This window comes from Cyprinus carpio, chromosome B9 (assembly GCF_018340385.1).
Source record: "Cyprinus carpio isolate SPL01 chromosome B9, ASM1834038v1, whole genome shotgun sequence".
NCBI classification, from domain to species: domain Eukaryota; kingdom Metazoa; phylum Chordata; class Actinopteri; order Cypriniformes; family Cyprinidae; genus Cyprinus; species Cyprinus carpio.
This window is the reverse complement of record NC_056605.1, coordinates 4,042,587-4,067,598: the sequence shown is the minus strand read 5'-3', so window position 1 is coordinate 4,067,598 and position 25,012 is coordinate 4,042,587. Positions and strand designations below refer to the sequence as shown.

Sequence of the window (25,012 nt, the reverse complement as noted above, 5' to 3'; positions counted from 1 at the left end):
CAACAAAGGGCCCTACTCAATATCTTCAAAACAAAACTTAACAGAGGAAACAACTTAAATCAAATGCTTCACAAATGAAAGTTTCAAATTTCAGTATTTGTGTAATTGACAAAGACAAATACAGCATTAATAAATGGTTGCATGAGGGAACTTTAAATGTGCTAACACTGGCTCAAAACTGTTTGTACTGTATATAAACAAGGGTCTTCCACAGTTTAATACTCTTCAGAAGATGAAATTCATAGCCAGTGGTGCTAACTAGATACATTCTCTGCAAACAGATCAGATCAAAGGGGAAAATTATCAGGGTATAATTCACACTTATAATTTCATATGGACTGCTTTAAAGGGACTTTTGCAGTGTGCTTTGTCTTTTTAAAGTTTTGAAGAAAAAAAAGAAAAACCTGCATGAGGATTATTAAAATCTTTCCATTTCTCCAAAAGAAAGACTTATAGCCATTTCTTAAAGCAATGGTTCTCACCCAGGGGGCTGTAGGATGACTAAAGTACTTAAATAATAACTCATTATATCATTTTATATATTAAAATTATCTGAATTAATTTGAATAATAATAATAAACAAGGAGTAAATTGAAATGTCTATTTATTTATTAAATAAATAAATTGAAAAACAGACAGTTCTTTAAAACTTCTGGACTCATAAAATTGGTTAATTGAATATGATCAATAATAGTAGTAATCAACCATAGCAGTAATTTACAGCAGAAATACCAGAAATATCTTATCCTATCTGGGACAACAAGGGAGTTCAAGTCAAAGAGGTTAAATGGAGTAAGTGAAGGAAGGTAAAAACTGAAATTAAAAAGAGACAAAGCATCAGTTGTGAGGATCGTAAAGAAATATGACTGGAATTTTATGCATATAAAACACATCTTCATTAATAATTATAATGGGACGAAAGCCTTTCCCAGGGGTTTCTCATCAGATTTGGGATAAACAGAAATCTCAAATCAACACAGTTATACTTTTTTCATTTTGTTTTTATTGAGAAATAATTTTTGTTGGTTTGCTATTGAGAACTAGAATGAGTCGGTCATTGAATAACAAAACAAAACAAAAAAAATACTTATTGCGAGATTTGGTAAAAGCACATAAAATTTCACACAACTAAAAATAAAAGAACAATTCTTAAAAAAAACACACATCTATTCAATAATATCCATAAATGAACTAAAGTAAAACATATTGGTGAAACAAATTCCTTTTGACATTCGTCTATAAATGTGGCTCTGAATATATTTTCTCTCACTCTGAGATACAGTAAAACAGCCTCTCGCTCATACCAACAGCTTCCCTTCTCAGAAAAATACTGATCTGACCACATTGTGATAAAGACAGCATTTGTACAAAAGGATCTACAACAATCATGTTAGTGCAGGTCAGCTGTGTCAGCATAATGAGTGCATTCTGACAAGGAAAAAAATGCAAGTTCGGGAAACTGAGATGCATATTGGCATTTCTCTTTGTTTGTGGGCAGGAAAGAGAGAGGGAGGAATGAGTTAATGCCAACAGTGTGGATATCAGTTATCAGGACTCTTGAAATGCCTGACAAGCGATCTTTAAGGCAGGCTGCTCAAAGCCAAGCCACGGTTTGACAACCTGTTTGGTCCGTTCCCTCGAGTGGTCACTTCTGGATCCCAGAATGATGCAGTGCAGTCTTGACGCACCCATCCATCAGCCATATTTCCTTTAGCCTGTGGATCAACACTATGCTTTACCGCGGAGAGGAAGGGTCAGTCATTTTAGGTTCCCTACTGTTGGAGGCATAACTCTGACAGGCAGGCAGGGCGGGGGGCACAGCGGACGTCCAACAAACAAAGCCTCTGGGACTGCAGCGGTTTAAAAGGTCAATCTAAAATTGGAGTTTCTGCCACACTCACAACTGACAAGTTCTTGGCTCTTTCGTTAGAGTCCTTCCTATTAAATGCTATAAAATAATCATCATCAGCTGTACAAACTGCAACTTTGCTTGTTTGGCCATTGTGCAGCCCTAAGTTTGTACTTAACAAAATATTTCATTCCTGGTGCTCTCATCCTATCAGCAGTGAGGATGTGTAAAGGGAAGAAAAAAAAAAAAAAACATTGGATGCTTTATTCCTGAGAATAATATGTGTATTGCTCCCAAGTGGGAATATGGAGCCGAGAGTCAATTGGAGTGGCTCAATCCTCGGAGTGCATATAGACAGGTTCTCCATCTCTTATTAAGCAATGTGCATATCCATATTCTGTCCAAAAGCATAATACATCACGTCGGTCGAAGTGGTTTTGGGCAGAATCACAACAGTGCAAAGGGGGACTTGGTTTAATCCATCTCCAGGTGGTCCATAAGCTTGTTACGGGAACGGGGCGTGTGCATGGGGTTCCTGGAGAAACAGCAGTGGGCGACAGCAAGACCCAGCAGCACTGAGAGAAGACCAGCGATCAGAGCAGCAGCCAAACCATATCCCACAGGCATCTTCAAAGACTCCCACACTGCAGAATAACAAACAGAATGATCACTGTCAATCACAAACTTTCATAAAGACACCAGATATGAAAATATAAAAGCTATGGAAGCAAAGTTTGGGAGGAGCAACTGGGGATGTTGATTTCAGAAGAGTTCCCGTAGTCTTTGACATAAATGGTAAAGAGAGGATATTAAGTCATCAATTCCTCACATACAAGAAATTGTATTTCCGACAGACAAATAAAGCCTCCCAGAACTCTGTAGAAATCTCCATCCGAGACGGTCCTCCCAAGCTTGCTTTATTGGTAGACCGTGGGAACCTTCATGAAATATTTTAATAACCTATCTTTCTCCTGCAGTGCCACTTTCTTGCAAAGTTTAGCTCCACCACAACTGTCTGCATGTTTATAGTGATCCTGAAAACCTTGATTAGCTGGTTCAGGTGTGTTTAAATGGGGTTGGAGCTAAAATCTGCAGGACGGTAACTCTCCAAAAGCAGGGTTGGAAACCCTGTTCTAAAGGTACACTTTCAGAGACAGGTTTTCCAGGCTTGCTTTCTTTTTCTCACGTATCTGGGAACTGGATTTTAACAATTCCCATCCCTAGACACAACCAGGATTTCTTACATTGTGTTTTGACAGATAGAAATGACGAAGCAGAGGTGAGGTCCTTCTCCTTGTTCCAGGCACCAGTAGCAGGGGACAGGAGCCAGGGTGTGGCTGTACAGTAGTACTCTCCCACATCTCTATCCTCAATCTTGTGTAAGCTCAGGACAAACGTGTGTCGGTCGGTGCGCTCCAGACTGGTTTCATTGGAGCCTGTCTTCTTTACCACTCCCCAGCGGTCCATACTGATGAGAGGTTGGACTCCGTTATCTACAGCCCGGTCTGTTTTATGGAACCAGCGTACATCAAATGCCATATCACCTGTGGGACGGACAGAGTGAAACTAATTATTTAAGCAAGCATGGAATCAAAACTGACATTTAAACATCTTCTGTTTCACTTGATCTAGCGTCAAGTGTTGCTTTACAATATTTGAGAGGTAGCTTCACGTGAATGCCAAGGTGGAGTCAATACGATTTTTCATAGGTGTTCTATGGCAACACTCCAAACAGCCCTGCTGTTTGCTGCGGCTTATTCAAGCAAGTGTGTGCCATAACCACAAGGGTATTCAAGTAGTGTATGGAAAGAAAACAAAGCTAAACAGTGTCTTTCAAGTGGTTTAATGCCATATACACTCCCTGATGATCCAAAGTGAGGCGGCAGCAGTCAGACAGACTCAGGCAGGCCTCTGCACGCTGTCCTCACTGCTATGTGTGGAATCTCAATGAAGGCCACTGGGTAATCAGAAAAACTGACAACCATGAGCGCAGCTCAAGCCCACCACAGTTCACCACAGCATTCTGCTACTCGTCAAATAAAAACCAAGAGTACATCTCATAGCAGAATCCCATGTGAACAGCAGAGAGCTTACGATTCTTAAAGTGTATGGATCATCATATTTATTTATGAGCTTGTGACATTTAAATTGTTGCAGAATTGTTTTAGCTACATCTTGAATTTTTTACACTGTATACTGATTTTCTTTGACATTTTTTTTTTTTAAATGTGTATGTATTTTTTTTTTTACATGGTTTGGAAAGAAATGTCTTTTCAGTGCTGCATTTATTTGATCAAACTACAGTAAAAATGGTAATATTGTGATTTCAATTTCAAACAACAGTTATGTCAAAATATTTTTTATTCCTGTGAAGCAAGGCTGAATTTTCAGCAGCCATTACTCCAGTCTTCAGTGTTACATCCTTCAGAAATAATTTGAATGTGCTGATTTGGTGCTCAAATACATTTCTTCTAATTATCAATGTTATAAACAGTTGTGCTGCTTAATATTTTTGTGGACACCATTCTTCTTTTTTTTTTCTTTTTTTTAGAAGAAGAAAAAACTATGAGTAGAAAATGAATAACAGCTTTTATTTAAACTATAATATTTTGCAATAGTATGGAAGTCTATATTATAACCTTGGTTAAGTATTACTAAAAGTAATACTATCTTAACATGAAAGCCTATATGCATGTGTACATACAAGAATGCTGACATACAACTTTTTTGCTATGTCACCTTATCTCTATTATACAGTAATCAATTACCTTACAAATAAGTCTCCAAATTAAATTTAAGACCCACTCCAACCATAATGACTCTAGATGGGAAATTAAGGAAAGGCTTTGAAACTGTGGCCCTGAATAGCTTTATATACATATATCCTTTCATCAGTAGATGAGAAATGATAGGTCGTGACAAGCACTCATTTCCGGGTCTGAGGGTGGATGAACAGCATAAAGGCGGAGTTGATTGTTCTCACATTTGCTGGGTGATTGTGTCTTTTCTACATTTATGCTGTCTGTGGTGATTAATGACTGAACTGTACTTCCTCAATTCGACATCTACAGCTGTAAGACATTATGAACTATGAGAGAGAAATGCATCAATGCCTTATAAAGTGATTCTCAAACTACTCGATTTTACTTCTTTTTTTTTTTTTCTCAACCAGTTAGGCAACAGTAAATTAAAAGCCTTAAAATGATAATCTGATGTTTGATGCAGAAGTGTTCTAACAAACAACCACAGCTGTGTTAGACCAGCTTCATATTATCATCTCATTCATAAAATAAAAATAAAGAATGAAGTAAAAGTTTAAATAAAAATCGAATAGCATGAGTCAGATGAGCAGCCACAAAATGACTATTAGGGTAGTATTTATTATACATCAAACAATTCCCCAGTGAAAAAAAAAAGCTATTATTATGAAAGTGAACACATATCTCATTGATTCACAAAGGCCTCCCAAATGTAAATCCCTAAAATGAAAAAAGAGATTTTTTTTTTGCTTCATAGTGCCTTCAGCCTATGAAATGTTTTGTGTAGGACTAAATACATTGGATGCTGTTAAACTGCACAGGAATTTTCTATGAACCTAAGATCACAAGGAGCCTAAGGAGAGCAGTACTGCCCTTATTCCCAACCACTGTGAACAACAACCAGGCCAAAATTAGCCTTGAAACAAGGAAATGTTCTTTCTGCTCTAATCGAGCCCAGAATAAACAAAGCAACCCTCTCAGAGCTCACAAGTAACTCTGACTGTACTCGTGGGTACTTTCATCTTCCGGCCTTCCACTACCTTTCAGCTGAAGCACATGTTCTTGACTGCATTACTCGAGTACATTAGTCAGCCTGTGTGCAAGAACAAGCAATGCAGACATTAAGATTTATGAATTTAATTAAAAATTAAACATTGTAATGTGACTTCACAATACAGTGCTGTAGAGGAAGTTCACCTAAATGTAGGTGAACATTTCATTCCCGACTCGTATTCTACTTTTTTCAGTGGAACACAAAAATAATCTTCACGCTGCTCATGACAGATAATTCACACAAAAAGACAAGTCTGGTATCATTTACTTACCCTCATGTTGTTCCGAAAATGGAAGCCACTGGGCTTGTTTGATTGCCAGTGGTTTGGAACAACATGAGGATGACTAAATGATGACAATATTGATTTATGGGTGGACTTTTTTTTTTTTTTGTCAAACAAAACTTATTAAAGCTTTGGCATATACAGTAGTGAATATAGTGAAAGACATAAGGGTGATTGAAAGTAAAACTGAATTTTCATTCTTAGGTCAATTATGCTTTTAATGGGCAATTCCTCAGAGACATACTGTCTATTGCTGCTTGACTCCCTGAGGATTACTCTTAAAGAAACACAATAGAAACACAATAGAAGCAGAAACTTCTCTTCCTTCAGGGTGATCAGCTTTTAAAAACCGAACAATAAAACCAGCACAAAAACATCTCTTATTTCTCTGTACTGTATTTTGAAAAGAGAAGTGTGAACATTGTGCTGACACGTATCTATGACTACAGCATGTGTGTGCCTGCCTGTGGCTACAGACTGACGAGGAAAGAACATTTAACATCGTATTCTGAGTATTACCCAACGTTCAACCACAAGTGTGCAACATTTCTGACTGATACAATCACAGCAGGCTGAGCAGGCAATGTGACCAACTGCAGCCCGCAGCTCTGTATCACTAGGATCACTAAAAAAGTAAACATCCAACCACTCACATCTTAAATAACTCATTACATTTCCTGTAGAAAACAGTAGTGCTGGAAAGGCACCAATATAACAGTTTTATATTCCCTAATGTATGTTTACTCTGTTGACCACAGCAGCCTCAAATGTAAAGTTTAATGCACTTTTGTAAAACTGCTAAATGCTCTTTATAAAGTACACAATTCAACTTCCTACCTCACATAACTGTGCATACAGTATTCATTAATAACTGTTAATCAACAGGAAGAAAAGGAAAAGACGCTTTATCACACCAATGCAGGATGTGACTCAGGGGTAAAGTCCAGGTGATCATTTCCATCTGGTTCAAATTAGTTTATACTATCAACTGTGAATAACCACAAAAACACACCCACATGAACAACATCATGTGACTTTGAAGAAAAAGGAGACTCATAAAGAAAGATGGACATTAGGTGCTGATAAACAAACTGAATGTAGATGCCTTAATTAAGACGTTAAACATGAATACTGCTATTAAAACATGCCACCCAGACATCATACAGCATCAGACTGGACTAAGGCAAGAAACTGAGCAGGAATGAATAGACACTAAAATAACTGTTGAAAAGCTAAAGTGTTTTACAAAAACCTTTAAATAATTAAAAACACCTAAGAAAGCATTCGGTTACTTCTGAGATTCTGTTCCTTTTATATATCAGAATGTGACATGAAATGAACCGGGGGATTCAGGTTCATTGGGGATGAATCTCAAAAAAATCTGTCAGGATGGAACATCAAATATTTTCAAATATTTCACCCCCAAATAAAATTACTCTCGTTACTTCAATGTGTCCAAAAATAAAGATACAGTGATCTTAAAAAACATTAAGACATAAACCACAAATAAAAGGAATGAATGTAATTGGATTAGACGATAAAACCCCAAACTATTTGATGTAAAAGAAAGATTAACAAAAGGTTCAACAACAAGAAGTTTGAAAAGGTTTTAAATTTTAAAGGAGAAAAACTCCAGTGGAATTTATTTAAATTCCATTTAGCTTGACTTTTTTATGTTTAGAAATTCATTTATCTTAAACTTTCTATAAACTTTATATTATATCAATTATATTTCTACAAAATATCTAGACATTACACAAACAGTACTTGCCAGTGTTCGGAGAAGCTTCCAGGATGGATATGATGCACTTCATTTGGACTGTGTCGCCCGGTGACACATTGTTTGCTTCTGAATGAATGGATATGTTGAATACTGGACCTGCAGGAGAAACAAACATTTGCTGTTTTAAAAGTCTAGATTTCAGAGACCCCAAAACCTATTGAGCTGCCTAGCTATCCACTGACTAAATATTCTTTTAAGGTAGGATGCTAATTGAAATTAAACTTCAAAATGACTGATTTGTAAAACTCTATGTGCTACAAAAGAGAGATTCTTAACTGATAATTGGTTTGCCATCAGCAAGTTGCTAAGTTAATGATGCAATATTGCGCATAAAAATACATAGCACACACAAATATTGGCTACAATGGTTCATTTGAATTAGTCTGGCCTATTATTATAGATACTTATCCATAAATAGATATTAATGAATAAGAGATAGAGAGCAGGGATGACATTTTATATTATAAACCTAGAAACAATTTAATATTTTAGCACTTCCGGTTCCATCGTCCTGAAGTTAATGGATTTTTTAAATGGGCTTTTGGTTAAAAGCCTGAAATAAAGACTGTGGTCAACACAAGTTCAAGATATTTTCATATACATCAATAATACCCTCTTGTGATTTTTTTAAAAGCTTTTGCTTGTCATGAAAAAGGTGGTTGCTAACAAGTGGCTAAATGGCATTACAGAGGTCGTTGGGGATATTAAACGTCATCATGTCGAACAAGTAAACTCATCTACTTACTAGTCCACAGCCTTATTGTGATTAATGTCGCTCTTGCAAACCATTCTAACAAACTTTCAGGGACATGATTTTTAGTGAAAGGTAAAGTCATGAGAGCATGATGTAGTTCATTTATAGCCTTTTTACTTCTGCTGAATGGGATAAGGGTATAAAACTCATAAAAGTTGTGCTCATTTGTGAAGATTATCATGAAGAACAAAGCATGTAAGAATCAAACTTTTGCTGATCACAAAGTTTGTTTCCCACAATAATCCAAAAGCAATTGGAAAAATCCTTTTGGGTTTTGTTGAAGGAACCAGGGTGATGTGAACAACTGGGCTGGCCAACAAAACTGCAACACCACTCCACCACTCTATAAATATTTTTATAATCAACATTTTAATTGTTTTGTCCGCCATCGTGGATTTATTTTTCCCATTATGGGATCACCTTCACTGTGAAGGATACATTTGAATTTGGTCTTAGTTTAGCTTTTAGAACAAGCTTTCACATGGGAGCATGTCTGTGATGTTTTCAAATGCTGCCTATGAACGAAAGAGAGTGAGAGATAAAAAAAGAGTCTCTGTAGGCAGCAGGAATCTGCCCTGAGGGAGACAACATAGAGGTCTAGTCATCCAGAATCAGACAGAAAGAGGGTGAGAGGGTAACATGACCTCAGCTGTAAACACACCCTACAGGCAATTCAGCATCATCCTACAGAGTATTAAAGCTCACTGAGGTCTAGTGTAGTTAGCATGACAATACCTGAGTGTAAAAAAGCGATCTCAATCTTATTGGACTCCGCACTGACGGCTTTGATCCAGTCTTGGCTCTGATGCCGTGTCCAGGCCGTGACGTCACAATAGTAGACCCCTCGATCTGTGACCTGGGCCCCATACAAACGGAAGCGGTACTCGAGCTGCCCGGTCTTCTCCAGAACCACGCTGTCAATGCGGCTCGGCTCGCTCCACTCCTCTAGCTGCAAGACTGAGTCCTGGCTGAGTGACAACACTTTGCGGGACTTTCCTCCCGCGGTCTCCTCGAAGCGGATGAGCACAGAGTAGCCGAGATTCTTCAGGTTCTGACCAGTCACCTGACAGCTCATCTCAAATGTGGATCCACCAGTCGAGGCTTCTCTCACACGATGGGCTACTACTTGCAAAACTGGAACTAAAAAAGATCAAATAAATACTTATTAAACTACTGCAAAATACAATTTTGAGTACAATGAAATAACTTTCCCTTAAAGAGTTTTACATATGTAATATAATTTTGAGTACCTTTTGATTTGTTTTTTAGATATTTATATTACGCAAGTGTTCGACAAATCATTTTTTTCCTATTTCCCCCCCAAACACACCAGTATCTGCTGCAGACCCCTATTTGGAGGCTCTGCACTCACCTAAAACAGATTTATTTGATAGAGATTTATCCTTGAAATTATGAGGTTTCATCAGAACATCATGTTTTGGTAAAGATTTGACCATTTTTAGGAATAGCTTCAAAATATAATCATAGCAAATGAAGTTTCTAGATAACACTTAATGTATAATAAGCTGAGAGCGCTAAAGGATTTAAGAGACCAAAATTGCCATCAGGAATGTTTAGACATTCCTCAATTAGTGTGCCAAATTTCACTTATTTTTTTCTCCATACGGTCCTATACTTCCAGAAATACTAAATAAAGAATACTAACAGATTTAAAAGATGCCATTGCTTCTTATTCAGTTGTTGCCATCATGTACATTTCATCAGTATCAGATATAGTTTCAGAACACAGCCTAAGTGAAATCAAGGGTGCAATGGAGAAGGTCCAGACCAAGACAGAGCAACCATTGTGAACTAAAACTGTCTTCACATAGAAGACGCCATCACAAAACACAATTAAAGCCATTTACACTAATCCCATATTGAGAGCTGAAAAATGAGAGACATTGGAGACATTCAAACAACAAGCTTTGATGCATGCTTTTTAAAACAGTGTGCTAAGTGCTACAACTGTTACAGTTGCTGGAAGCACTTAGCTCATGGGGTAATAATGAAATATCCGAAGAGTGACCGCAAATCCTAAAAACAGGCTGGGGACAGTAGTTACATTGTTGCTAAAGGCCAGAAACATACTATTTAAAAGTTTAAGAGGGCAAACAATTTTAGATTAACAAACTGTGCGGCTGATTTCTGAATGCAACACAAAATACGAGTTGCATTTTTAACTTTTATGCAATGAGCACACATTAGCATTAGTAGCCTTCTGTGTCCAGTTTTCGCCTTGAGATCAATTACAGTCAAAGTGGAGCAATGGTTTTAAGATAATATTGCTGACTCTTGCTACTTGAATAATAACACATCTGATTTAAAGGAACATGTTCATATGTAGCTCTGCCCTTTTTCAGCGCTGCACTCATTAGCTGTTTCTATCCACATAATTTTATTGCACATTTTGGAATATTGCATAAAAAAAAAATGCTAGATGAAAAAGCCAAGATGCGCATATATTTTAAAAATGCACATTAAAAAAACCTATGTGCACAACTGCATAGGATAAACTTTTTATCTGATAAGAAAAAAATGTGCATAAACTATGAAGGAAACACATTTACGGAAGAAATTTCACCGTGCACATCAAAAAAAGGCATGTAACTTTGCACGATAGGATGGGATAACTTGACTAACCAGCAGACCGGTCTCATCGCACAGCATCTGAAATGTTGTTTTGGTTATTCTGAAATGCCTGAGCAAAGTCTGTTATCAAAGTATTTCTGTATAATTGTCACGACTGCGTTCCCAAACAGCAGGCATCCACCTCCAGAAGCAATGACAGCTTTTATTGTGTTTCTTCTGCTCACTCTGAGGCACAAGTAATTTATCATATATGAAAATTATTATTTTCAGTGGCTTCTCCTACTTTCCTTAGTGATATTTAGTGCCAGTTTACCAGAAAAGACCAACAGGACCAAAATGTGTTGGCCAAGCACTCAGGTTTACATACTTGCTTTAAAGAACATAAGAATGCTAAAGAATGTTAAAGTGTTTCATGGCCAAAAAACAGACCTAAAAGGAAGCTTCACAAAAACAAATGCCCTAAATTTAGAGCTTACTCTTTGGTGTCCACTGAACAGTGACAGGTGCTGACTGGACCTCCTTCGTTTTTTCCCATCCACTTTGCTTAGTGGGCTTCCATGCTGTTACAGCACAGGAATAAGAGCCCATGTCCACGTCTCGAGTCTGAAGCATTCGCAAAATGAAGATGTTAGACTCTCTCCTGGTCACTGCTATGTCCCCACTGTCCAGCCTCTGCTGGTACTGGCTGTCTGCAATCAGAGCTCCTTGTTCATTCAGGGAGGCTATAGTGAGTTTCTTCTGAGATACATCTCCAGGCGTGTTTGTAGAGTAAGACCAGGTCACGCCCAGGCGGCCATCTTGGAGGTGGAGGAGGTCGACCACCTCACAGCGCAGTTCAGTGGGCTCGCTGGTGGACTGAGGGTTCAGAGATGCTGTAAGGGTCACCTTGAATTGCAGCTCTGTGAGAAGAAGAGAATGTAAAGACAGTCAGTCACAGGCTGCGAGACACAAGTAACTTACAAAAAAATTGCCTGCATTTGCCTGCATCTTATCATGAGATTTCAAATGTATTCCCAACCCATTGGTCAGCCAAACAGACAGTCCCACCTCAAACCCATACCACTGTTCAACAATCCAACTAATGTTTTAATAGCACCACAGAATCACGGCATTTACACTTTTTGGGGAAATCAACTCACAAATGAAAAGAAAAACAGAAAAAATCCATCATCACAGACTGATTTCACAAATCTCTCTTGCAACTCCACTCTGATTTTAACTTCAGTACCAAAATTAACAATTTAATTCAATAAAGATTCAATGATTTACTTGAGTCCCTGCTTGCATTATTGAAGTATTGATCGCATTAATGCTGTTCTACTCAAAGAATAATGAAACAAATGTATCACAGTTTCCAAAAAAATGCAGAACAACTGTTTTCAACATTGATAACAAAAAATGTCTGCTTTATTCTGAATGTTCACGTGACGCTGAAGACTGGAGTAATGGCTGCTGATAATTTGGCTTTGCCATCAGAGATATAAACTACGTTATATTACTGTTTTACTGTATTTTTAAATACATAAATACAGCCTTGGTGAGCATAAATGACTTTACAAAAGCACAAAAACTTTTATTGTATGTATGTAAAGTTGTTTACTATGAATTGTTATATTTGTGTGTACATCTAAGTGAAAATTATTAACTTTGTTTTTCTTTGTGTTCATTTAGTGAACAAATTGTAACATTGTGTTTTATTTCTTGTTTAAAGTATTTTACTTTTTGCATGAAACTTTTTGAATCTTGGTTCCAAATGACTTTTGGTTAAAATCTTTGTGGTCTCTGACTAAAAAGAATCAATTGCCATTCCAGATCAAATACATCTCAAAAGTATGAACAACACTGAGATACAACTGTATCAGGTATATCACCCAGTCATGCAGTGCAGAGGTATGGTAGTCGACCTAGTTTTTCATCTCTGGATAGGAAGGGAAGGGTAAGGGTGCACATTCTCTCAATTTTCAGCTGTCATTGTTCAAGCTATGGTAAGCTCACACACACACACACACACACAGGTCTGGCTTTGTGAATCTGACACCAGGTCAGCTCACTCACTGCCACTGCAGTCACACATTGTGCCCAGCTGTTGTGTACTTTGAGAAAAGACACCTGTTTGTATGGTAAGAAAACAATTTTTTAGTTCTCTATTGTAAGTACTGTACTCCTACAGACAAAGGACCTGAACTGATAAAATTAGTCTCTGCAGATGTTTAACCAGTTCCTCTACACTCTTAAAAATAAAGGTGCTTCACGATGCCATAGAAGAAGCTTTTTGTCTAAATGGTTCCATAAAGAACCTTTAACATCTGAAGAACCTTTCTGTTTCACAAAAGGTTCTTTTTAGCAAAAGAAGGTTTTTCAGATTATAAAAAAGTAAGAAAGAGATGGTTCTTTAAAGAACCTTTGACTGAATGGTTCTTTGTGGAACCAAAAATGGTTCTTCTATGGCATCGCTGACATCAGATGCCCATTTTCCACAAGTTGATATGATTCTTTATAGGAGTGGGCGATATGACCAAAATCTTATATCACGATATGAGAAATTTTATATCTCGATAACGATATATATCTTGATATAGTTATTTTTTCTTTTAATAAGGTTTTTTTATGATATTAAGATTTGATACCATAGAACTTTCATAATTTTTGTCACAAATGTCAATATCAAACTAATACAAGAAAAAAAAAAAAAAAAAAAAAAAAACTCAAGCTCACTGGAGATACATAAACAGTCAGTGATTACAAGCAATAGGACAAAACTACAATAAATAAGAAATACATTGTGTAAATTAATTAGTCTTCACTGTGTAAGTTATATCTATCTATCTATCTATCTATCTATCTATGCATAATCATTAGCATTATTTATTTTCTTCTTATTCTACTTACAAAAGTGATTTAGTCAAGAGCAGTGGCAGACAGGACGAATATTGGACAGCTTCCCCTTTAAGACCGAAGTCCAGATCCAATATACTGTTACATATGCGCTTTCTCTCGCAACTGTTTACATTCCCTTAAAACCTAAATGACTGTGTTTATGAGGATACTTGCATTTGGATGCATATAAGTGTTTATGCAATCGTTCAAAGCCAATAAAGCGGCAAAAATGCTCACCAGCTGTATTAGCAGCTGATGCGGCACCACGAAATAAATGATAGAGCACAATATGAATCCATAGACTTTTAATTTCGTCCATCCGATATATATCGTCATATCGCACAGCCCTAATTCTTTAGGGTCTTAATGAAAATTCTGTAAGATAGTCTGGTTACAATTTATCAATGGCAGTGTAAAAAACACCTTTTTTACCCTGTCAAAAACAGCTCTTTTCAGAATAAGCCGTTTTTATCATTTTCCTTTAAATGTTAATGAGCTCTGCTGACCCCGCCCCTCTCTTCTGAGCTGCTCTCTGAGGGACTGTTTACTTTAGCCGCATTCATCGTGACGTCACACAGACAGGCATCTGAGATCGGCTCGATTTGAGAAAGGGATAAAAAAAAATAACCACCGGGTGGATTTTATCATTATAGGGTGGTTGTGTACACAGACTGCCAACACACTTGTAAAAATGCATGTAGAATCATATGACCCCTTTAAGCACCTTTATTTTTAAGAGTGTACTCCTTATCTTAAACTGACCCATATCACATAATACAAAATGCATGCACTTCCTCCAGCTCGTGTCGTCAAAAACACCTCACAAAACAGCTATCACTGGGTCCTAAAAGTAAAAAAAAAAAAGCTTAAACAAAGAGATCCGAGCCTTGTGCACATTGCATTTAGCAGTATTATGTAGCATAGCAAGCCAAGGAAATTCCCCAAGCTAAATTCACAGTGCAGTTAGAATATGCAAAACACTGATTAACATTTAACGTTGAGGGAGAAGACTTCAAAAATAAAGCAGCATGTTGCACAGAAATCCTTGACATGATTCTATCACCAGCGGCAAACATGGGGAGAAAAAAAAAAGAAGAAAGAAGCCAGGAGTGTGCTGGTCCTCTGCATGCAAGCACGCAATTAAGAGTATAAAAAAATTGAACAGAGACAGAACTCTACAATTAACAGTTGTAATGTTTCCCAATGAGCAATCAGAATGAAAGACAGAGGAATGCCTCAGAAATGAGGCCTCAAGAGAGCTCAAGAGAGGAAGTTTGGTACTACCACTTTATAAAAGCACATTCTCTCATAGCAAAGACAAGAAATTAACCTTCTCAGATATGTTCTTTCCCCAGTCATTCATACAAAATATGATATAATATATAATAAGAACAGGGAATAAGACATTTCATGTCACTAAAATGCATGTCTATAAGTAAAATGTGTTAGTTGCCCTGTGGTGAGACTTGACATCTTGAATTTAGATTAAATGTAACGTTAGCAAAATCTCATCGCTGTTCTTATAACTATTTTATCTTTTGGCAAACTGGCTAATTCATATGAATTTCTGCGATCTCATTCATTTGTTTTTATACTATCCACATCAATAACTCATATGAAAACGTCACCTCAGAAATTAGGTTTACCATCGAGACTGTGTTGTGTGTTTTCAGTAATATCTCTCTATTAATAATAAATTATCAGTGAGTCCTGACTCAAGTGAAGTGAATCACTAATTTACTGTTTCATTCACTGTTCAATAATTGAACAACATACATACATATACATACATATACATATATATATATATACACATATACATATACATATATATATATTTATATATATATGTATGTATGTATTTCCTAGTGTGTGACACCTCCACATAACTGAAAGAAAGGTCCAAGCAAATTATGCATTATGCTTACTAAATTTACAAGATAACTTTTCTGTACAGAAGCAGAATGCAGGAGTTTAACATTCACCTTCTTGAGATGAAGACACACCTTTGCAATCCCTTATCTAATCCATAACCATAAACGAGGATACTTACTTCAAAGGTACTTATCTAATTATATCTGCTCTATGGCTTATGTACTAGCTTATACTTCTAAAATGGAAATTGCAAACTGCATATGGCTCTTATAAAAAACAGTTTGTATTGTTCTTCCTTTGTAAGCTGCTTTGGGTAAAAGTGTCTATTAAAAGAACAAATGCAAACGCACAAAATATCAAGTGTTAATGCACAAAATAGCCTTGAAACATCCTCCAGTGTGACATGCAAAACTATTTCAATAACATGCCATTTTCATGACTTCATGTTGTACTTTTGTACTTTTCAAAATTTGTTACAACAACACATTTAAAATGAGCTAAAAAAAAAAAAAACTTCCTGTCAACTTCCTCTAAAGTCCAACCCTACTTTGCATATGTAAAACAGTTTTTTTTTCTCCTGCTATCATATGACACTGCAAGAAACTGAATCTTCTTCCCTTACATTAGGTAAGCCACTGTAACTGACAAGTACACCAGGAAAAGAACTGGATCAATCATTCACAGACAAACAACAGGTTAGAGCACTATGCACAGACACACAGAGTTAATTTACTTCAACACTGGACTGAAGGAAAAGAACAAAGATTCATAAGTGACAGAGTCTTTAAATAAAGTTATTAAGCTGGTTTTGTTTTATCAAATATGACTTCCTAAACCACTCTCACCAAGATCTGCTTTCCATTTATGAAGGGTGAAATGCAGTGCACTCAGAAAGGGCCAGTGACTGTGTGCTTGGTAAACTTCAAACATCCCTCACACATTGTAGCACTGCAGTCTGGAGGCCAGTAAGAGGGTCAGAGATAACATCAGGGCCAAGAGCAAACAAAACGGGCTCAATTACCCACAAACACACTGCTGTTAAAACTTCGTCCAGTACTTTCTGTGCTACTTTTGACAGCAGGCATCTAGTAATCTTACATAGTTTAAAGGTGAAGTAGGGAAGAGTAGTATGTTTGCACGTCTGGAAGTGTTTGGGACTTTCTGTTCTCTGAGGGAGTTTCTAGTCTTGCAAGCAAGTCAGAGATAGAAACCAAAAAAAAAAGTGATTACTTGTGCCAGCAAATGTCATGCAAACTTATCTCTCAGTTTTCCATGCATGTTTCGTCAGGAAACTATATCTAGCAAAATTGAAGATGGTGTGATCTGCACACCAGAAGGAATGTGACCATCCACGTGTTATCTTGACAACAAATGAGAGGACAGAAGTGAAATCAATCAGAGAAAATGACGTATACAAACCAAAATGATCACGTTCATCAAATATCATATAACCTCCGAAGATTCAGAAGGCATACGTCTGGATTACCGACTTCTTGTAATGATACTTTTGGTAACACAAACCAATTCTTACCATTAACTAGTTGCTTATTAGCATGACTATTAATAACATATTGGCTGTTTATTAGTACTTATAAAGCATATATTTTGCATGACAATATTTTATATCCCTAATCCTAAATTTAACAACTAGCTATTAATAAGCAAAAATTTAGTAGTTTATTGAGTCAAAAGTTGTAGTTAATGGTTTGTTAATAGCTAGACCTTTAAATAAACTGACTGCATTTTTGTCCTTTTGGATCCACATAGGGCATCCTTAGATATAACTCTGAAAAGAATCAGTCATTGTCAATATTTGTAATCCCTCGGGGCCTCTTTACAACTTCAAGTCAAGCTGAGATAAAATGAACACATTTTCTGAAATGAGAGCCAAATGAAAGAACTTGGAAAGGCAGGAGTGCTTTTAATAAAATACTATAAAAAGGTCACAGCCACAGTCTAGAAATCCCTTAGAGTCTGCTATCATTGTTCGTAAGGCTTCATAATAGCAGGGACTTAGAAAGCAGCATTGTCTCCTGTCTGGTGTCTACAGGCAATAATTTCTCTTACAAATCCCAGCATAAATTACAAAGAGTTAAAGGAATGGTTTCTGTAACCCAGACAACCATGCTAATCTCAGGCTCAGACGGCAAACCTACAGTACATTTTCTAATGCATATTGCACACAAAATACAAATACTAGAGTGAACAGGTTTTAATTAATAATTTAAAGAAGCCAGGATGATTTTACATCAGTTAGACAATCTCTAATTGTCTACACTTTTAAAAAGTTTGATGATAAAGGTGAGTCTGCTGAGCATGCTCAGTTTAATCACTGATTCCTATTTCCATTGGCAAGCATTGTGGCTGAGGGAACTACCAGTAATAACAGCACACATCAATGTAATGTATGATTGGTCAAAACATGAATTATAACTTGCTTTAGAATTAAAGTATAAAACATCTATTTGGCGCTTTAAGTATTCATTTGTTGGATTTCCTAATTTACTCAGCTGCCTACTACAACTCTTTGCTTTCCTGCTGGTTGCTTCATTTTCTTAACTGAACATATTACAGTGTAAAGGATGTTTGCTTCCAAGTCAATCAAAGAATGCCCTCTAAAACCAGTGCGCATCAGCTGCTCACTACACACCAGAACAGTCAGGTTCTGGAAATAAACTTACCATTAATTTTGTTCTTAGAGAAACTGATTTAACAAATAATGCTTTCAAGACAGATTTTCTACCAGCTCTGATGTTAAGAAACAGTATTCTGCAGAAGGCAATAATCAGTGAATAATCAAGTTTTGAAATTAATAAATAAAATTAACTTAAACACCATCATTTCTGCTGGAGAACTACATTACCCATAATCCAGAAGGAAAATCAACCAGTGACAGAAGTTGCTGTTACCACTGAAATGGAAACTGTGGCAAAATTGTTCAGCAGTGTCCGCCTACTCACATGAAATATTGAAAATAATGTAATTGAGTATATCTAGACTCTCAAAACTAATTTTAAGCTTATTGCTAAAGTATTTTTTTTTTTTACTGCACCAGTTTATAATATTGAATGAATAAAAATGGATGAAAATGAATAAAAAAAAAAACATTTAAGCAAGGCCACTAATTTCTGGGGACATCACTGTTGTGCTCTATATTATTCTACTGGAAATGTCATTACAACTTCTTGTTCAGAAATGGAGAATAATCACATCTCGTAAAAGAACTGCACAATTTAACAGAAGGCTATCACTCAGGGACTCACCACAATACCAGCAATTTTCTAAAACACAACCTCATAATCATGTCGCTGGTAATGGAGTCATTAGTGTCCCTATATGTGAATCAAGACCCATAATTGTAGTCACAATCAAAAAACTTGCATGATAGGAAACTGAGGAGAGAATGAGATGTGACTCACCTGTGGGTGTAACAACCACCTTTCCCATTTCCTCAGACTTCTCCAGAATCTTGCGCCAGTTTCTTCCTTCTTCCCCCTGTCTCACCCACTCCTGGGCCGCACACACATACTCCCCTTGGTCTGATGGCTTTGCTCTTTTCAAGATCAGTCCATAAAAACCACTTCCACGAAGGTCCAACTGAAGTCCACCATCTGTGTAACGCTGAGTGTAGTTGCGTCCTACTTTGATCTTATCATCTGGCCCAAACGTCAAGATTTCCTCCAGCGGGCTGCTCTCTTTCCTGAAGGACCAAGTAACGGAGAGGAAGGTGTGCTCCGTGAAGCCCCGTGTCGCGCTGCACTGGAGTTCCACTGATTCTCCCTCAGACACCGCTGACTTGGGAATGACTGGAGCCACCTTCAGACTGTCCCCGATCACTGGACAGAACAAATGACACTTTAAAGCAGGCAGAAGAAGGGCCGTGTGTCAAAAGGTTTCAAAAGTGAAGTGTTTGATTTTCACATTGCCAAACAGACTTGCAAAAATAATGCTGAGACAAAAAGTTTTTCTTAATTTATAGAAAAAAAAAAGTTTTCCTGACAAAATGTAATTCCTTAACGGTCCTCTCTAAGGCCAAACACCAAACAATTCCCAGAGGGAAAACAAATCTAGAAATAAAAGGAAAAGCTCACCCAGATATGAACATTATCTCATTTACTGATCCAGAAAATCTACAAATAAAGCTGGATCAGTCAGATATAATCTTATATTGTCAGATGTAACAATTCATTAAACATTTTGATCTATTCATCACACAGCCTCATATTTTATGCTCCTTGTGTTGTTCTGTGCTTTGATTGTGCTATTATGTTTTTGTTGTTGTTGTTGTTTGCGCAGAAGAGTTCTTTTTGTCCATCTCCAAAAGTGAAGTGGAGGGATAAAATCAGAATGCTGTCTTTAAAAAAAGCTTCAGAGCTCCTTTAAGCTCCACGGGCTTTTACTCTAGCCGACAGAACAAAGAATAAGTCTTTGTATTTTTGTCTTCAAGCCTTACAGTGCATCACGATCCATTTAAACTTTCAGTGCAACCTTGTTTAACGTTATAAACCTACTGTATCATATCTGAAACAAAATATATATATAAAATATTGTGTACAGAACTATTGTACACAATATTTTACATGCCATCTGTCATCTGGTTGATAGTTTATACATCTCAAAGTAAAAGGCCTTTTAGTATAATTGTAAAAACATCTCCTTTCAGGTCGTGGTTCACATGTCTTTTAGCTGTGGAATCTTTACTAATTTTGATTATATAAATGTAAGAATAAGTTCTATATTTAGAAATATTTGAAGATAACCCTGAAACAACTTGTGTCTATCTGATTATCCATACAAATATTTTTTGAAAATCTTATTAATATGTGATTATCAAATATGATACATTAAGCTTTTGAGCACATTTATTTGTTCAGCTCTCAACCATCTTTATGTTGCATTGCATTATATGTCATAGAGCTTTGAGCATAAAACTAAGCATTTAAATATCATCTTAAGACATTTTATTGGGAGATAATAGAGTGACAATTGATATTTAAAGATTTCATTGATTTAAATCAATTAATTAATAAGCTGATAACAATCAAAATTTCATCTTAATTTTGGTCACATAAATATCAGCAACTGCATCGAATTAGAAACTTTTGCTCAGTGTGGGCCTCTAAGTACAATTTAGGACATTTGTGTTCCTCCTTGAGTATGAGCTCCATATTCACCTACTACAGGAGCCATAAAAGAATGATGGATCTTGTTACATTTATATTTTCCCTAAGATTCAATAAACTTCCTTTTTTAATGATTCAATATTCCAAGAAGTTGGAGTGTAGGAGTAGCCTGCAATTTGATCAACTCAGTTTGCTTTTGTCTGTATTTGGCAGTTCATTTGCATTATTAGATAAGTTATAATTTCTTTTGAATCTAGATTTTGTTGTTCCAATTAGTCGACCAAGGCCTTTTAAGTACCAGCACAGATTTATAGAGCACAGGGCAACGGATATAACCGCAACCTATATAACCAACTTAGTTGCAACAAATAAGATTTATAAATTTATACAACAGTTCTTTCTGTGTTCTTTGCAGATAATCACACTCGCTCAGTCCATCTCTCTCGCATAACATTTTACTCCACATAATACACAGCTTTTAAAACAGTAATACAGCAAGCTTTAAATAAAGCAACTAAACGTTCCTTTGTTACTAGTTCTAAAGTGAGGTTTTTGAATTAGTAACGGAGGCTTGGGCTCAACTGTTAAACTGAGATTTGATTCCATGGCGGAAGGAAGGAAGCAGTTGTGCACAAAAGAGGGGTTTTAAAGACACTTCATTTCATTGTTGTTTCTTATGCATTTACATAAACACAATATCACACTCGTAGACATGAGATATTACCTACGGCCGAATCACAGCCGTGCCAATATACAAACTGATTAATCAGCCAAATAATCTATGATTAGTTCTAATAATCGTTAGATTAATCGATTATCAAAATAATCATTTGTTGCAGCCCTGCCTTAGAGTAGTAATATGTACTCTCAACTCAAGGTACCCTTTGAGGGAAATACCCCAAAAGGTACAGGTTTTGCTAAAAAAAAATTCTGAGAGTGAAGTAAAAATCTTTAAAAAGTAAAAGCCTTTACAGGCTTGACCCACCTTTGAGCTCCACATCGGCGTAGTAGTTCCCTCTGACGACCGAATCGGTGCTCGGGGTACTGCAGCGATAAACGCCACTGTCTGTTGCTCTGACCTTCTTGAATTTGAGTTCAACAGCAGCATCTCCCAGCTTATTATAACTAATTTCACCACTGTTAACCCGGTCCCTCATTGAAGAGTCCACAAAATTACTGTCAAAGGTGGAGACGATCGAGAGCAATTTTTCATCGGCAAGGACCAAATACCACTCAAAATCCTGATCTCTGGGTCCCTCGTAGTCAGACACATCACAGCGAATGGAGACAGCTTGCCCCTCTACATGGACTAGAGACCCGACCGGAACCTTCACCACACGGGCCTCACAGAACGACACTGAGAAAAGAAGAGAAGATTTGTCAGGAGCTTGAGTTCTATGAGACACATTAATGGACTACTGTATGAACAGTATGAACAAAAACACAGTATCAGTCAAATATCAGTATCAGAGTGCAGGATGAGTCATCAAAAATTTTAGCCTGTTTTTTTTATCCTGAAGAGAAAGACTGTAAATAATAAATGCGTTTATCCATTAAATTTTTTGTTAGAACTATAGCACAAAGATGACCTCGAAGAGATGTGTCTATTTATGGAAATGTTAATTGTAAATAACCATATTAGGTCATGAATGAGTTCAAAGCACCGGAATGAAAACGCACCATCTTATCTAAAAGTGAATATTAACATTTTATTGGGTTGGGAATTAAGTGCTCTGAGACAAATTATATCAGCATGGCAGCTGAAGAGAGAAAATTCACTAACATGGAACAAGCCAAAGAATGAGTTGGAACATTACACTGGAGGAAACAAGCTGAAAAGAAGAGTAGAGGGAAATAATCCAAAACTGACAGAAGGTGACATGTAAAAACTTGCCTCTTCATGAGGGATTGGCTGTTCTCGTAAGGCGGAAGACTTATTCGAGGAACAGAAGACAAACATAGTAGAAACTAGTGAAATATATGGTAAATGAACCTGTGTTAAGGGTCATGCAACTGAGGTCAAAAGCTGTAGTATTAAAACAGGACACAGTGAAAGTTGGTAAGTGAGAGCAGATCAGAGCTGATTACATAAATGATAATGAATAGGAACATGCTGAAACCACCAAAAAAAAAGGAAATACTAAACAGCAACTCTAAGTCATGCACTGATAGAATGGAAAAATGAATGATGTTTTAATTATCTTGTATAAGGAAGAAAATGCTTCTCTTATCTTTCGTTGTTGACGTCAAAAGTCAAATTTAGCTTTGGCTTTTTTTTGTTTTTGTCACATGGCACAAGGTTTTAGAGGAATTAGCAGTTTAGAGCATGAAAACTGACATTCAGGCGACACTTTTAAATGAAATTGGCAAGTTTTTCTATTGTGTCTCATATGAATAATTTCCGAATGCTGTTGGACTTGCACAGTTTATTAGGAACATAAATAAAGGTAATTGTTTGATGTTAAGGCCATTTTTGTTACTTTTGTATGATAAACTAATTTGGCACATTTTGGCGCCCAGAGTCCTAAAGCAAAATAAGAACCACTAATATAGGTAAACATGATTCTTGAAAAACAGGTTTGCACTATCTGCTTGCAGTAAACATATTTTACACCTGAACTAGCCCCTGGATCACTTCACAGTCCTAAATTAGAAGCTAAACTCTGGCGGTTGGCATGCAGTATTAGACAATGGAGACCTGGAGCATTCACACTGTACATCACACACGTACAGTAACTTAGATCTGAAGGTTAGGTTTGGGGATTTACAGTGGGAGGAAAAGCGAACCTTAAAAGAATAAAAAAAAAATTAAGCTTATTTACAGACCAATGTAATAATGTTGGTTAACAGTAAATGGCCTAAAAACTGATAAGGAAAAATTGTAAACACCTCTCATTAGACTGAATTAGAATTTGACTGAAATTTGAGGTTGATCTGAAAAACATCAAGCTTAATTCTGTCATAAAATTACACAAAAAACAACCATATTAAGAGTTACAATACAATAAAGACACAATGTGTCCATAACGCTTTTGTTGTTATCTAAACGAATTACACGCAAACATACACTTTTCACACGCGTTTTATAAACCATTCCTACTTGTTACCTTAAAATAATGAGTACAGGCATTTCTTAATCAAGAACTAGTCAACTTACCAAGAGCAATAATCAAAATCACAGGACGGAGTCCCGTTCCTTTATCCATTTTGTGAAGGCGGTGATTTTCCCACGGGATCGCCTTTGTCATTCAAACCGGCCAGAGAGTGTGAAAACCTCCTGAGAGAGAGAGAGAGAGAGCGGTGAACGAGTCTATCCCGTTACTAAAGTTGAATTAAGTTTTGCGAGAGTCGCGCTGTTTAGTCCTTTAGCGCTGTGAAAGCTGGTACATCTGCGCATGCTGCATGATAAAACTCAGGACAGAGGGTTGGATTGGCACAGTCGTGTCCGGAAGTGGATGTGTGTGTGTGTGTGTGTGTGTGTGTGTGTGTGTGTGTGTGTGTGTGTGTGTGTGTGTGTGTGTGTGTGTGTGTGTGTGTGTGTGTGTGTGTTGGAACAGGGAGGGGACACAGCCGTGCTGTTCGCCGCAGGTGTTGTACCGCCGCACCCGTTGCTGCGCAGCGCTGAGTCGTGACAGTGCAGGGGAAATACAGGCACTAATTATCTCCCAGAATAACTCAAACCGTCCAGAGAGACCCCCGAACCACCCACTTCTATCCTCACGTGTTCCCAGAACGGTGCAGAATTAATCATTTATGGCAAGAAATCGTCCTCATTAGCCTCTCTGTCCTTTCATCTGAGAAAAAGTCTTTGAATATCCGCTCTTTAAATTTTTTAGATAGACTGCATACATACCTACATACATAAATACAGTGAAAACCAAAGACTGGAATTCATTTATTTATCTATTTATTTCATCTTAGAATGAATTAAAAGCTTTAGGATTTATTTTTTTTATTTTTTTAATAGAAAGGCAAAATGCTGTAAAATGGACATGAAGTCTTTTAAATTCTGCACTTTTAGGTCACTATCAAATGCACCAATCAACAAGCTGCACCATCAGAT

At 36.8% G+C, this 25,012-nt stretch overlaps 1 protein-coding gene across 1 annotated transcript; it reads right to left on the bottom strand.

Annotated features, from left to right (window-relative positions):
* Positions 1 to 983: 983 nt before the first annotated feature.
* On the bottom strand, positions 984 to 24,462 carry LOC109098735 (prostaglandin F2 receptor negative regulator-like). The gene is made up of 8 exons (XM_042730662.1): positions 24,107 to 24,462; positions 21,935 to 22,306; positions 19,246 to 19,662; positions 11,551 to 11,973; positions 9,218 to 9,622; positions 7,717 to 7,824; positions 3,094 to 3,393; positions 984 to 2,493 (listed from the first exon to the last, which is right to left on the bottom strand). The coding sequence occupies exons 1-8, from the start codon at positions 24,195 to 24,197 to the stop codon at positions 2,324 to 2,326; spliced, it is 2,286 nt and encodes a 761-aa protein (XP_042586596.1). The 5' UTR covers positions 24,198 to 24,462; the 3' UTR covers positions 984 to 2,323.
* Positions 24,463 to 25,012: the final 550 nt, after the last annotated feature.

What these genes read in the sequence shown, in the direction of transcription:
- LOC109098735 (XM_042730662.1), bottom strand. Translation starts at nt 24,197, where the DNA reads ATGACAAAGGCGATCCCGTGGGAAAATCACCGCCTTCACAAAATGGAT. An exon ending in GATTTTGATTATTGCTCTTG is followed by an intron (nt 22,307 to 24,106) that starts GTAAGTTGACTA and finishes TTCTTTTCTCAG; the next exon opens with TGTCGTTCTGTGAGGCCCGT. An exon ending in GATCGCTTTTTTACACTCAG is followed by an intron (nt 7,825 to 9,217) that starts GTATTGTCATGC and finishes TTTCTCCTGCAG; the next exon opens with GTCCAGTATTCAACATATCC.